At 30.1% G+C, this 16,161-nt stretch overlaps 1 protein-coding gene across 1 annotated transcript in view; it reads left to right on the top strand.

The window, feature by feature from the left end:
* The window catches only part of LOC139502776 (Krueppel-like factor 6), a 51,762-nt gene extending 36,183 nt beyond the window's left edge, over window positions 1-15,579 (top strand). The window contains exons 2-3 of the mRNA XM_071292360.1: window positions 7,457-8,162; window positions 9,804-15,579. Of these exons, the coding sequence (XP_071148461.1) occupies window positions 7,457-8,162; window positions 9,804-9,991 (894 nt within the window). The 3' untranslated portion in view covers window positions 9,992-15,579. The remainder of the gene's footprint in view (window positions 1-7,456; window positions 8,163-9,803) is intronic.
* Window positions 15,580-16,161: the final 582 nt, after the last annotated feature.

Raw genomic sequence — 16,161 nt, 5'->3', positions numbered from 1 at the left:
ATACTATTTCTCTTGGTTTTTATGCACCATTTATGGGCATTATGTTTTTTGGTCTGTGCGTCTGTTCGTCCATTTGTCCCGCTTCAGATTAAAGTTTTTGGTCAAGGTAGTTTTTGAAGAAGTTGAAGTCCAATCAACTTGAAACTTAGTAAACATGTTCTCTATGGAATGAATGATCTTTCTAATTTTAATGTTCAATTAGAGATTTTATCCTATTTTCATGGTCCACTGAACATAGAAAATGATAGTGCCCTTCGACATCCTTTCTAAAGCTTAACATTATAAGAATGACATGCAATGCAAAGCACAGACTTTGAAGGTCTGCAATATGGAATGTATAATCATTTAGCAAAGTGATTATATATTATGTTACTGGTATTTAGGGATTTTTTGTTGTTGTATACAGTTATTTATAACACTCATGATACTAGATGGAAATTAGTTTGATAGAAGAAAAAAAAACATATTATCCTTTAATGAAAAAAAGGTAATTATTTAATGAAAACAACACTTTATTAATTTCATAGGGTTCAAGGTTATTTATATATTAACCTTCATCAGGAACACCCCAAACCCATAAATTTGAAAGCAATAGAGATAAAAATCGCTTGATAATTCAGGAGCTAAATAAATAAAGAGACTTAAAAAGAAAAAGAAATGCATTGAAGATCAACTTTGCCCCAGGGGGTTGGAACCATTTTGATGTTAAACATGTTAAAGTAATGCATGTTTTGGCTTTTTTGTACTGTGTAATACTGCAAGTCACATACCCGCCACTAAATATGTATATCAACATCTTGTACAAATCCTTGTTCCTAAAATAAAAATTTTCTCTATAGCAGAAAGAAAGCAATTTTGATAATTAATATTCTCTGTAAAATTTTTGTCAAACATTGTGGCCAATCAAAGTAGAAAAAAAATATATTGGAAACCAAGGTCTGGGAATAGGAAAGGAATATGAATTTAACAATGTAAGTATTGTATTGACAGGAACTACAACGATTAATTAGCATTTATTTATAAGCAGGGTAGCCTGTAGAAAAGATATGGAAACTGTCTAATTAGTACGCTGTCGTCAATTTCTTTTGTGACTATCTGCGATTCTGAGGTTATAAATTGACCAGAGATACTTCTTATTAATCACATGGTTTTAATCGAGACAGCTTAACAATATTACCTGTCGGAAAACACCTTTACTTATTTCAATCGTGTCGGTAGACCTTTATTCATGAACAACTTATTTAAACAAATCGACTGATGCATAAAAAATGAAAATCGGTTTGAAATAGTGAGTGACATTATTTTATTAGTTGGATGAAGTTTAAATCGCGATTTAGGTGTGTTCCGGTTAGCACCGGTTAACAATAAATATATTTGATAAATATTAAAACTGTGAAGTTTAGAGTAATATATATGGTTAAGTTACTGGATACCTGGAAAGTAGAAATTTCCAGTTTACAATACGAAAATTAATCGAGCAAGTACCAATCAACAAAATATAGCAGAAGAAAACAGATATCTAACTACGTTATATAGCTAATTATGTAATACATTTCTGTCCCCTAAAATATGTTATTACTATCCGACCAAATGAAACAGTCCAAATGATACTGGTAAATATTATTGAACAGTCGCACAAGAATTTGTATATTAAATGTCACTATACAAATGCTTGAGTCACAGTACTAAAAAACATTTCAACACATCGGGGTTCAGCTGAACATTCGTATATACCAACCAATGATCTTATCCTGGATTTGCAGCGAAGCTTAATAATTCCTACATTTATCTAAAATCTCTTTGATCTTTTGATTTTATCAGAACGATCATTTAAAATCGTTTTAAATATGCAGGAAATGTGTGCCACTCAGTGGAGTAAACAGTAGTTATTATATAATCACAACTTGGGATATATATTACATATAGTCCAATTTCTGCCGAAAAATAAATCAATAAAAATGGGGCATTTATTCAATAAATTTGGTACAAATTTCCATCGTCAATGTGTTTTTCTATAGAATTAATGATGACTCGCATTAATCCATCAATATCTCAATCGGCACACACAGATGTAAGGTAACGGAATCTGCCGAGGTTTGCCGATTGCTGTTTCCTAAGAATTTATCACAACTTTCGATTTCTTCGTTTATTTCCGTAATCCTGAAATCAACCGAGAATGACAATATTGTAGGGCACCATACGCTGGTATGTAAATAACGTGTAATGTTTCAAGCTAATTAACATGTCATTAAATTGAGCTCTGCATCGCAGATGAAACGTTTGAAGTCGGGTCGTAGTAGTTCCTGTCAATATAATACTTCCATGATTTAACCAAGGTCTGGGAATAGGAAAAGAATATGGATTTAACCAAGGTCTGGGAATAGGAAAAGAATATGGATTTAACCAAGGTCTGGAAATAGGAAAAGAATATGGATTTGACATTTCCATTTTTACATTAAAAACAGTCTGCCATTGTTATGTACACCAGTAAAGCGAGGTCAAAGCAGAGATAAGTCAATTCTGATTCTGTGTCTGTATTGATGCTATCATTGTACAGACAGTTAGATCATTGATTAGGATATAAATATATCAAAATATGAATATTAATTGGGGGAATATAATTAGTCATTGATTTCCTCCACTGTCAAAAACAGATACGATCATAGACTATTGACTCAAAGAGTGCTCTGTCGTTAACAGATGTATTGGTACTTTTAACGGAATTTTTCAAATGATAATTGAGATTAGCAAGTATAATTGGCTTTAGTGCAAAAATTTACTCTTGAAAAAAGTAGATTGTGAATTTTAGAAATAATGGAAATTCAGGGTGTTTTTGTTATGTTCATTTTGAGAGAAGTAATGATGAGTCTAATGAGAATTTGTAATTTTTGACCTATAGTTTATTCTCACATTTGCATAAATAAGTATCACTGCATGAGCCTGGCTTTTAAATATTTAGGTTTGAGCAATACTGATGAAGTTAAAAATTCCGAAAAGAGCAAAGGCTGTCCAAAATTTGGAAAGTGTTTATTTCAACATATTTTAAAGACCATTATAGTCCCAGCTGTAACATGACAAATTTGATTGACAACATTTCAAATTTCATTACCTAGCCAGGATGTTAAGAAACTCAAATTTTGAAGAAAAAACACATCATCTGTTATAACAACTAACAAATATGTACATTTTTTTTTTTTACAGTTCTCAAGGTGAAGATTTTCCCATCAATTTTCATTTCTAAAACCATGTACAACATATCAAAGGGACAAAACTCATGCCTTGTAATTTATTTGTCAAACCAAATACCTACCTGTTGATTAAGGCACTTACAACATGATGTAATACAATGTTTACATTACTGACTAATTGCCCAATTATGTCATGGGTTATAGGTCATGTCCTGATCAATAAAAAAGTAACCTGGAGGGGATCAATAATAACAACTTTTGTGAATGTAACATGACAATTAGGTGGCTATATTGAGGCCTGAAAAGGGGAAACATGTTAGTTTAAAATTTGATATGAATGAGTAACATTTTTCTAAGAAAATAGTCATCAATGGATTTTATAGCAACACACTGTCATTGATTATTGAATATTGAACTTTTAGTATTGTGTGATATCAATAGTTCTTCTTCTTAGTACAACCTCCTTTATTTGGAGCACCTCCATATTGAGTTTTTCCTCAACTTTATATTTTTAAGAAAATTCTTTCCCAACATATGTACAGTCTTTGGTGTCTTCCTACACCAGCATTTGTTCATAATATTTTGTCCAGGGAATATATAGTAAGGCCATAACATAGCCCTCCAGCATTGGGTGAGCTGTGTTCGTGTGTGTTCCTCTTTTAGGTGCTTTACCAAGAACCTACTATGACTGGCATGAGACTAAAAGTAAAAAAATCTTTTTCTTATATACCAATTTTTGCATGTCATTGAGAAGTCTCATGAATTTAAATGCATAACATAAATTTATATATACATAAAATGCCAGCCCACATCAAATTGAAATTCCTTGTTATGTAATAATTGTAATTTATTCTTCCTGAAGAATATTTAAATAACTGTCATTGTATTATAGGCGAACATGAACATATTAAACTTTGAAGATTTTTTGAATTTATAATAATATTATGATGTAATGGCATGTTAAAGGCATGCCACATGTATGAAACTTAACGCATATATATGTGATATATCTGTAAATAAGTGGTTGAATATTTCAAATGTTTTAGGTTAATTCTTTTTGGAGTATGTAAATTTTCAGCTTATAAATTGAAATGTAATTTTTCTGAAACTATTACACAACGATAGTAACTAGTAATTCTTCTGATTAGCTTGACTCTTATTAAACTGATTATTCTGTTGAGCTTTTTGGGTTTAGAATGCATGCTCCTTCATCTTTATTAAGTAGGGAGGGTTTATTGGATTCATCTTGTCTGTTCGTCTTTCAGTCTTTCCATTTCTCTGTCTGTCTGTTATATAAAAAAAAAAAAAAGTTTAGATTATATATACTTAAAGGAATTGAAAGACCTATAATTTGATCAACAGCTTGACTGTGTTGAATTGTAATGTAAAGACTTTTCAAATCTGTATGAAATCTGCTTTCTGTTTTCTGATACTTTGAATTTTTCACTAATTTAAACAAACTCAACTCTGATCTTGATATATATTTTCGTCATAGCTTCATCATGACATCTGGTCAGCAGACTGACAGTGATGAGTTGTATATGTGAGCATTTTTTTTTAGACCTGTCAGACACCTTTTTCCTGTTTGCTCATACATGTTCGATGAACTTATTAGTTTTTGTCAGTTACAAAGCTGTAGTACCACTAGTGACTACACAAAATGACTTCATATTTGGTCTGAAGCTTGACATTGATGAGTTGTAATGTTTGAGTGATTTAAGGATCTATATAAATAACACCTATACTTCTGTTTCCCATTGAATTACAAATGGAGCATGATTCGGTGTAATGATGAATGTAACAATCTTATGATTTGTCTATACAAAACTAACAGTTTTCAGCCTATACATGTATGTATTGACACCCACTGAAATTGGTTAGGAACCAATTGAACATTGATACTTATAGATCATTGTTGATCGTTTTAAAAAATGATTTTTTTCGCTTGAGCCGGGACGGGGAAAGTGAGAAAAGCAATCAAGTTGAGATGACCTGAATGATAATCTGTTTATCGCTATTTTATCTATGATGACATTGTAAATTTTATTGACAACGCCATAAGCCCCCTTAGTTTCTAACGATAATTTATCATATCTCTCAGAGAAAGGAAATTATAAGTCAGCAAGATCAAAGGAAAATTTCGTAAAATAGTGATACTGTATATCAATGTGTTAAAATAACCCTTGTTCCGAGCTGCACAACTCATTTCATCGATCTGTACATAAGAAGGTTATTAACAGGAAATAAGACTTAAAACTTGCATGGTTTGTAATGACACAGCAGCCTATCTTATACATATATAGATAACTAAATAATCAGCCATGCATGCGTACATGCATTACTTATCATCCTTCCTTGGGTTAGTTTTCATCATAAATCTCTTATCAATTTTCCACAAATCAAAATTATTCCAGATTTAAAAAAAAATCATTCATTATAGATAAAAGGAGATGTAGGATTGGTGTTCAATGCAAGGTATATATTTGAAACATACATCTATCATTAAATTTAATACTTTATGTAGATGATACATGTTGATGTCTCTCACTAATTAATTTATTGATTGTGGTCTCTAAATGCAGGTAGGATGAAAAAAGGAAATTTGAAAATTTTAAATCCTGTGAATTCCTGAAATGAATTTTTAATTGCTTTTCCTTAATGAAATATTTCAAAGATTTGAAGAAGCTCAGATTCATTAATCTGGTGTATATAGAAAAGTATATGTTTGTAAGAAGAGGACATTTTGTAATTTTCTTAATGACTGCTCGTTAATCTACCTGCTTCAAAGTTACGTACTTGTATGATATACTACCTGTTGAAAAAAATCTATTATTCAGTTTTGAAATGCTTAGCACTTTACTTTTGTATTGGAGTATAATCAATGTTTTAATATAAGTTTTGTGGATATTTTATGATATCATTTTGGTCCATATTTATGTTACAAATTAGATTTATTACACTGCAGATCATATCATATTCACTAGTATATATGATATGTTGTTATATTGAATTAAAAGATATTAAATAAAAATGAAAATCACAGTTTTATTTAACCTAAGCAGATTTTTTTTATGCATTTGCTTTATTTTAAAAGTGACATATCAGTTTTAAACCCAGGCCCAGGATTTGATGTTTTAGGGGGGAAAGAGGGGGGGTGTTCTCAATTTAATAAGTGGGGGTTCTCTCCTGTGATTCCTGCTCCCTCCATCATTAAAAACTTGCCACCATGATGTAGCAAAGTGTGCTGGAAGTGGCTTTAAAACGTAACCTTAACTTATCAATAAATATTTATCTGTGATGGCTTGAAGTTTTCTTGCAATAATTAAGTGATCAACATTTCACTAAATAATGTGAATGTTGACTGGAAACATTTCAAACAAATGGATTTATAAGCCATCTACACATTTAGTGAAGTGCCTAATGTACACAAAACTAAACTGAAAAATCTTCATCATACATGATTTGCTGGGAATATTTTATTCATAAAAAAATTCTCAATGGAATTCCGTATAGCCATTGATTTATTTCATGCTAAGCTAGAAAGTATTTGTACTTTTAACCTAAATGTAAATGGCTTATCTCAGTGAATCAAGTTGTAGCATTTTTCGTGTAAATTATGACATGCTTCATGTATTAATCACCAAAGAACAATATAGTTGCATTGTCATTGGTAGTATATTAGAATTGTTATTTATTTGCTATATAATGTTTGTTTTTTGTTTTTGCCACAAACTAATTATCTTTATATTAGTTGACAATGAAGATAATTGTTATTTGATGGTTGTGTTTTTATGTTAAGAATGCAGTTTCAAATTAATCAAATTTAATTTATCTTGTATATATGTTATGTACATCCAGCCATTTTAAAAAGATGGGATTCCCAACCCAGGAAAAAGGGGGGGTTCCAACTATATGTCCCATTCAAATGCATTGATCAGCCCAATCAAAGGGGGGTTCCAACCCCCGGACCCTCCCCCTGGATCCGCCAATGTTGTGTATATCAGCTTTTGACACTATGATATTTAACTACTTCCTTACTTATAAAAAAGAAGATGTGGTTTGATTGCCAATGAGAAAATTATAAGCTCTTCACAAGTGAACAAATGACACAGAAAGTTACAACTATAGGTCACTTTATGTCTTCTACAAAGAGTAAAGCCTATACTCTGTTCTGCAAGATTTCAGTAAAAAGTGAAATCAGTCTTAGATTTAATACTATTTTTTTGTACTCGAACAAAATAACCTCATTTTCTATTATTTTCTTTCAGAATTGTTTGGAAATGGAAAGATACTTAAAAAGTGAACCAAAATTAACTTCTTACAAAAAAATATCGGACACAAATCCATGGGACGATTGTGTAAATTGTGAATCAAAGTATACGGAACCTGATGGTATCCGATTAGAAATGAAGGACGAAAATGGGGAATATCATCATTTAGCCGATTTAGACGATTATGAAGGATCAGATGACGAGGACGATGATGATGATGAAGATGGAAATGAAACGGAAACGGAAGAAAGACTTCAACAGTTAGCACATTTAAATCTAAATGATCCGTGTTCCGATAGAATTAGTTTACATAGTTTTAGTTCTGCATCAAGTGGTGTGTCGTGGGACAGTAACCATAGTGATCCTCCATTATCTCCTATTATTCCTAAATCTAATGACCCATTTGCTCTAAGACTTGTTGCTCAACCAGGCCGCACAACGACAGTGGCAGTGCGAATACCTCAAGCTGAAATGATGCGACATCAGCGATATTATATCACGAGTCCCGGTGGGGCTAATGGACGACCGCGTCCTTACACAGCTCAACCACTTCAGCAAAGACCCCCAGTAGCTTTAAATGGCAAAATTCGTACAGATGTTAGTCCCGACATGCGTAGACGAAATCACAAGTGCCCATATAATGGGTGTAAAAAAGTTTACACTAAAAGTTCTCATTTAAAGGCACATCTTCGGACACACACAGGTAGGTTATTGATAACAGTGTTATGGTGTGTAAATTAACAATTATGTAGTTGTTTTACTGGCTCATGTTATATAACTAAAAGTAAAATTATAAGGTTTTCATTGGGTTAAAAAAATATGTGAACAAAAATGTCTCACTTTAAAGCATCCACTTTTACACAATCAGGTAGGTTAGTTAAAGTAGTGCTATTAGGTAACATAATAAGCAATCTGAGTGAGGTTCTGCACCATAAATTTTGTCTTTGACACTTGAAATATTAAAAATGTTTATTGTTGTCAAAATCATAAATTATTGTTACGTAAGCAAAAACTGAACTGACTTAACATTCTATGGCTTCTTGAAATTTGTATTTTAAACATTAAGTGTAACTTATCAACAGAATATTGTGAAAGGTGATAGAAAAGGAAGGTTATGATACCCAGTGAATTGTTGGCTTTTTTCAAAACTACCTCTACCCTTTTTTATTGGGAAAATATGCGTCATTTTATCAAATTGGGAAATTTATAATAAACCATGAATTTGACTGGAACTTCAATTTGCAGACCTCCTTTCAAGAGGTAAACCTTCATTTGAAACAAGACCTCTTATTATCAGTGATGATAAATAAATAGACCCTCAAATCTGAACATATAGCCATTTTAAGCATGAAAAACATTTTAAATGAGTGTTTTCAGTTGGTATTCATGCACAATTACTACTGAGACTGCACTGTTTGGGAAAAAAGTTGTCTATTTGGGAATAATTTTAAGCCGTTTTTTTTTCAAATTGGGATTCTTCTCCGTGGGGAAAAAGCCTTTATTCTCCTGTAATTTAAGGCAAACAATATCACTGGATACCCCGGAGTATCAATTCATGACACAAAACCACATTACATGCATTAAAAACAAAAAGTAGAATTATAAGGTTTTATTGGGTTAAAAAAAGTGCACAAAAACTTCTCACTCTAAGCATCTCCTTGTACACAAGTATGTTAGTAAAAGTAGTGCCAAGGTAACAGAATCAACAACCAGTGAGGTGCAACACAATAAACTTTATCTTTGACACTTGAAACAATAATAATAAAAAAAAAATATTGGTGTCAAAATCATGAATTATTTCAGTAAGCAAAAACTGAATTGACATAACAATTTTCAGCTTGTTTATATTTGCATTTTAAACAACTGATCTGAAGTGTAACTTATCAGCAGTAATGAAAAAAACAGTGAAAAAAGACAACAGAATATAGTGAAAGGTAATAGAAGAGAAAAGTTATGATACTCCCTGTTAGCATTGAGTATCAATTCATGACACAAAACCACATCACACACAGTAAAAATCGAAGCAAAGAAACAGTGATCTTTTGTTGTTCTTTATCTGAAAGTTATAATGAGGTCATCAACATTGAGCAATTATGATTTTAATCAAATATACACATTTTGCACCATGTACTAAAAATGTTCACTATGTTTTTCCGTAGATTTTGAAACCAAAAAACATGACCTCAAATATTCAGTGCATTTCATAGCTTGACTCTAGCTGATCAGTGATGAATGAACTTAGCAAAATACTATCGCACTGTCTGAAGCATAAACTTGCAGAAAAAATTGACACAAGAATAGCTCATTATATGTATGTATAGTAAATCTGTTTTATTTTTTGCAGGGGAAAAACCATACAAATGTACGTGGGAAGGATGTGAGTGGAGGTTTGCACGATCAGATGAACTGACGAGACATTATAGAAAACACACGGGTGCTAAACCATTCCGTTGTAAAGTTTGTGATAGATGCTTTTCACGTTCTGATCATTTAGCATTACATATGAAAAGACACCAAACGTCAGACTTATAGCATCAGGGTCACTTAGGAGTTTTAAGAAATCTCAAACTTTATCATGACCATAATATATATCGAGAGAAAATGTATCTCATATTCTAGAATCAAATTCTAGTGAGGAATAATGATCTGTGTTAGTCTCTACGCATTATAATCGTCATAGAAACCAGAATGCCGAGATGTTCAGAATATCAGCCAATCAAGATCAAAAGAATCATTTAGTGCTCTTCTGTCAAAATAATTGTACTATTTAACATTATAAGAATGCAGTAAATCTTGTTATAATTACATTTTTATTTATACTTTAACAATGCAACCTTTTTATTTATACTTTAACAATGCAATCGGTATCAACAGAATTTCTATACACATATATTACTTCTTATGAACAAAACCTATTTTTATGGAATTTTTGCCTCTATCCTTCAAACTTTTTGAATTGCTTGAAATGACAGGAATTATATATAACCATATATGTAACAATACAAATTTTTTTAACACCATAAATAAGATAAGTCTGACTTTTCTTTTTCGTGTCACATGTTCTCATATGTCATCATAACCGATTATATATGTCTATTTTTACAAATATTGTATGGAACAGCTACATATATGCACCTTGGGAATTTATTAAAAAAAAAACGGTGAATTGCTTAAAACACCTCAATCATGTCCGTGTCAACATAACTTTTCCTTCAAGGTTAATTTTCAATTTCCTTCCATGTCTTGGGTAACCTTTTGTATTGCTTCAACTGTTTCTATAGAAATTTGACCTAGATTTTCTGCCCTTGACTATTTTGTACTAAATGAAGATAAAATGAACTAAAGACCTTAGGCCAATTTATTTATTACAATCAACCATAAAGTTTAATTTTGTCAGAATATTGATTGTCATAGATGTCAGTATATCTGTTTTATGTTAAAATCTTCCATTCTGCTTCAAATGTTAAAAAGATTTTAGGGTCAAGGTCATTTATATGCAGATAGACAATACAATTGATTTTCCATTTAAAAGTGCTATATAACTGTATATAGGATATCTTTTTTTATTCTTGTGGAGAATAACATATTAACCTTATACATAACAAGGGGAAAAAACATCTAGAAAGGGATTATCTCCCCTATTTGTTGATTTAAAGGGAGATAATTGAATTTTAGTGTAACACCTAATGCATTCAGAAGTATACATCCAATTGAGACAAATTCATAGTTATATAATCGAGATTTTGAAAAAAAAAGATGAATTGTTTTGAAATCCTTATATGTGTATGAGAATTAGATATTCAGATTTTTATTGTAAATTTTCCTGTTATATTGTATGATGGTTAATGTTATGTTTTGGTATTTTTGTTTTACAGTAATTTTTCATATACAGTAATTTTAACAGTGCTATTGTGATGTCTATTGTAAAATAACTGTTCAGCTAAAAATTTTACTGATTAGATTGACATCTTGGAATTTCAAAAACAAGAGAGAAAAGAAGAATAATAGGCAGTAAAAAATCAGAAAAAATGATTAAAAGACACAAATTTTCCATATTAGTAAAGGAGTAGTGGGACTCATCAAAATTTGATCCCCTGCGTCCCTTCCTAGTACAGAAGTTAAAATTAGCATAAAAAAGATTAAATTGAAATACTGGACACAATTGGGGCACAATTCAATAAAATAAACACATTTAATATTGAAATGCATGAAAACTGGTTTGAACTGATTGATCTAAAAGTATATAAGTTGTCTCCCTTTTAAATATAAATTGTAATGTTTTCTCTGTTGTGATATTTTGTTTATATGTGCTTTATCACCAATAGTGCATTAATTATGTCATAGAAAAAGAATTAACAAAGGATATAGACTTTGGATAAGGGACATAACTCTAGATCTTCAAATGGTTAATGTGGTTTATCACCAATAGTGCATTAATTATGCCATAGGAAAAGAATTTACAAAAGAGATAGACTTGGATAAAGGACATAACTCTTTAAATTGTAAATGTGTTTGTATAAGCCTGTTTTATTTATGCTTTTTTGAGCACACATATGAAATGAAATTAGAGTAATCTGTTAGAAGCTTAGAATTTATTGATAAAAATGGTTGACACAAACTGATTAGTGATTCTCAAGAGTTATGTCCCTTAATCTAGGTCAAATTAGTGCAAATATGAATAAAAAGTCATCAGTTGAAACCAAAATAGGAAAGAAAAGAAACCCCCAAATCAATCAAAAGGTCAACACACCATCTTTTGAACAGTTATATTTATTTTATTTTACTGAAAATACTGATTTAATATTTCCAATACAGACAAACTGATAATCAATTTAAACAGAAAGACAGTCAACTGAGAACTAAGATTCTAAGGGCTGTTCCGTTTAAACAAATGTAGAAGATAAAAAAGGGAATTCCAAAGCCCCAAACAACCAATATATCTATTTGAGTAATTTTGCATACACGAAACAAATATAAATCCATAAATGACCAATTGCAATGATCCATGACACATGAACCATGAACAAAAATAAGAATTCTTTGCCTATCCTCCTACAATTTTTAAATAGAATATAGCCTTGAAGCATTTTGAATTATACATGGATATTAAATGAAAAAAAAACCTTTATACTGCTAGCTATATAGCAAGAAACATATTGAAATACAATATTTGATAAGAGTAGATTAAAAGCAAAGTACTATTGTACAGTAATTTCTGTCTATTAAAGCTTTCTGTTGCTGATTAAATCTCTGAGCTCTTTAAATGTTGATTTAGTGTCACGCATCAGCTTCACCAACAAATACCTGGATACTAATACTGTCCAGGTATGGTCACATGTTATATAGTCACTCTCTTAGCCTTTGACCTTAGACAAATAAAATGGATAGTTGTATCACTTACAAATCAAGACCTCATCTTTTGTATTTAGAAATAATAATGTGGTCACGATTTAATTAATAAACAACCAATAAATGATTTATATCGTACTTGATGGCAAATACGTGAAGTAATAATCATGAAAAAGTAATATGAGAATGTGTATTGGATTATTAATAATGTACTGTTGAAATTGATTTTTCATTCTTTAAATGACGAAGTTGCTGATGTCAGCAATATTTCTTGTAAAAGGTATTTCTTATGCTCTGTATTGACTAAAAAGGATGGACAATATCCCTGGGCTCTGAAGGATTGGCTTTACTAAACATTGGCTATTTTCAAATAATTTCAGAAATGCATACATTTGATTTTTGACATAAATATTAGAACTCCACAGACTTTGATTAAGATAAATTGTATTTAGGAAGTAGGAATGTGAAGAATTTTTGTTCTCCTTTTTTGATAATGTGCAAATGAGCAAACCACAAATTTAAGATCTGACAAACAAAGGCTGATTTAACAGTATATAAAACCATACTCTGATTTATAATTTTGTCTGCATTTTTATACCTTTAACACTTATATGCACGAACAGATACCTGAACATTCATATACCAGATATCCTTGCAGCTATAACCCTTTAGTATTTTCGATTTAGTAGAAGGATGCTAACATTGGTTATACTAAAAATAATCCATACATATTAACTTGGAACATTCAAAACGAGTTTGGTTATACTTGTTGATGCTGTTAGCATTTCAAAACTCTCAGAAAATTTATCTTTAATTTTTCTGATTGTAATTCAGAACTTGCAGTCCAGTAATGTTTTAACCATTGAATACATGTAGCTAACCAATACCATCCTTCAACTTTTCAAAATATAGATTGACACTAAAGGGAAGTGTAGCAAGGACATACTAGTTACTTCCCCTTTTAAACAAACTGTGGTAGAAGGGAAGGAACTCTAATTTGTATGACGGCAATTTTTTCATCATTATGCATTGTTCGACTGTGATACTTATGTATTTTATTACATGTTTTTATATATTAATATATTGTCTTGCCTTAAATAGTTTGATGTAGATTTTCTAATGAAAATGTAGAAACGTAAAAAAAGTCTTGCATGCAGTATTTCTAAATGTTATGGGTAATTTTTGTTTGTACAACAGCTTAATGAATTGAAACTTAATTTGATAAATTGCTAGGATGTAAAAAGGTTACATGAGGATATTTTCTTTCATGTTATATTTGATATATTATTTCATAATTGGAATTACTATTGGTAGTTTTATTTTTTCACTCCATAAAATTAAAACGAAGTCACATCATCTTTTGAATTTCTATTATTTAGTACTTTTTTTTAACCAATTACATCATTTTGATTTTGGTGTATGCTTTTTGAAACATTACCCAGAATGCAATAGAATTTGTAATGGCCAATTGGTATTTTTTTTCCATGTGAGCACTTGAACACTTTAGACAAAATAATGAATCAGCTAACCTAACCATATTTTGAAGGTGCTAACCCATCTGCTAAAACCCATTAATTTACTGGCAATGCAAATTATACATGTATGTAATATACTCATTTGTCAAATTGGAAAAAATTAACCTTGCCAACATTCATGACATTTTTAAATTTCAAAAAAATAGCTGAAATTTTAAATAAAAGACTTCAGGTGAAAAAAAGTAGCTGTAAAAATAATTTTGTTTACAATAAACGTAAGAAACATTTAGAGTTGCCTTTCTTCTTGGAAAATAGAGGGTAATTTTTTTGTTTGAATAAGAATTTGGATATATTTTAAAGTATAATGCTTTCAATGTGAGATATCTAAACTTTCTATATTATTTTTTTAACATTTTTTTATTTTATAAAACAATTAGACGAATTATTGAATCAAAGCATAAAAAATAACAACTAGAAATTTTAAGTGTTAAAGGTTATATCACTAAAAATGAAATTAATCAGACTCATTATTTATAGATTATGTTTAATCAGCATTTAGCATAATTGAAATTAGATTTTTATGTCTTTTAATTTTACCAAATATTTAATTATTTACAAACCAAAATCCTGACTTTAAACATTTACAGTGTTATTTTCAATTATTAATATTATAATTTTTTAAAACAGCTCAGTTCAATAGTAAGTGAAAGTAAGAGATTCAATTGCTTCTGTTTAAACAAATCTTTTGATTCTAAATCTAAATAAACTCATTATTGATACAAGACTTAACATTTTGTATGCAAGACACAAACCATCTATTTTTAAAAATAACCATAATCTTGGAATCACAACTACTGACCCCTTCAGTAATTATATTCATTTTCTGTTTTCTTTGCCGGTGAAAAGTAACCAAATTTGAAATAGCATTCAGATCTGAATTAAAATGTGATAATCTAATTGAATCCATGATAATATATAATAACCCCATGATTAATGAGTGTTTTTCCTATATACTGAAATATATTAAATATATTAGTGAATTTGTTATGGTCAGTCTAGTAACCTTATGTTACCTTGTTTTACTGATATGGTATAACCTTTCTTTAATGTGGCACATACCATTATTGTTTGTAGGGAAGGTGTTGATGTTTGACATGCATCTTATTATTATTTGTTTATATGAGATATCTTTTGAGAATATGTATACATTTAATTTTGCAATTTATTGGTTTATGTATATATAACTATTGTGTACATATTCTGAAGATAAGATATTGAATAAATATATATATTTACTTTTTATTTTATTATTTTACGAGTGAAGAGGAAGAAAGGTTAACTTCAGTGTGACACTAATTGCATATCTTAAGTCGTTTTACATTCGTTCATTGGTTGATATAGTCTAACGTTTGATTTAGTCAGATTTTACTGACTTCCCCCTTTTGAATTTACTTTGGAGTTTGGTAGTTTGGTTGGAAATCTTTCATTTTAAAAACATTGATATCTACTGTGTATTGTATTATAATTGAAACTTGAAAATGTTGTTATTCTAAAGTTTCCGTACAAGCCTATCAAAAACTAATTCTGTAGGGTATGTTTGTATTAAATTATTGGGATCACTTCGGTCAGCATTTTTATAAATTGGCAATTCATTTAAAATGCGTCAAAAGTAAAATTATAAAAATATTGAACTTCCTGGAAAATTCAAAACAAATTCAAAACAGAAAGTCTAATCAAATGTCAAAATCAAAAGCTCAAACACATAAATAAAATGGATAACAACTGTCATATTCCTGACTTTGTACAGGCATTTTCTTATGTAGAAAATAATGGATTGAAACTGGTTTTAAAGGTAGCTAATTTGTACACTATTGTTTC

The sequence above is a fragment of the Mytilus edulis genome, chromosome 14 (genome assembly GCF_963676685.1).
Source record: "Mytilus edulis chromosome 14, xbMytEdul2.2, whole genome shotgun sequence".
NCBI classification, from domain to species: domain Eukaryota; kingdom Metazoa; phylum Mollusca; class Bivalvia; order Mytilida; family Mytilidae; genus Mytilus; species Mytilus edulis.
Note: the sequence above shows the minus strand (reverse complement) of the source record. Positions and strands in the feature narration are given on the sequence as shown.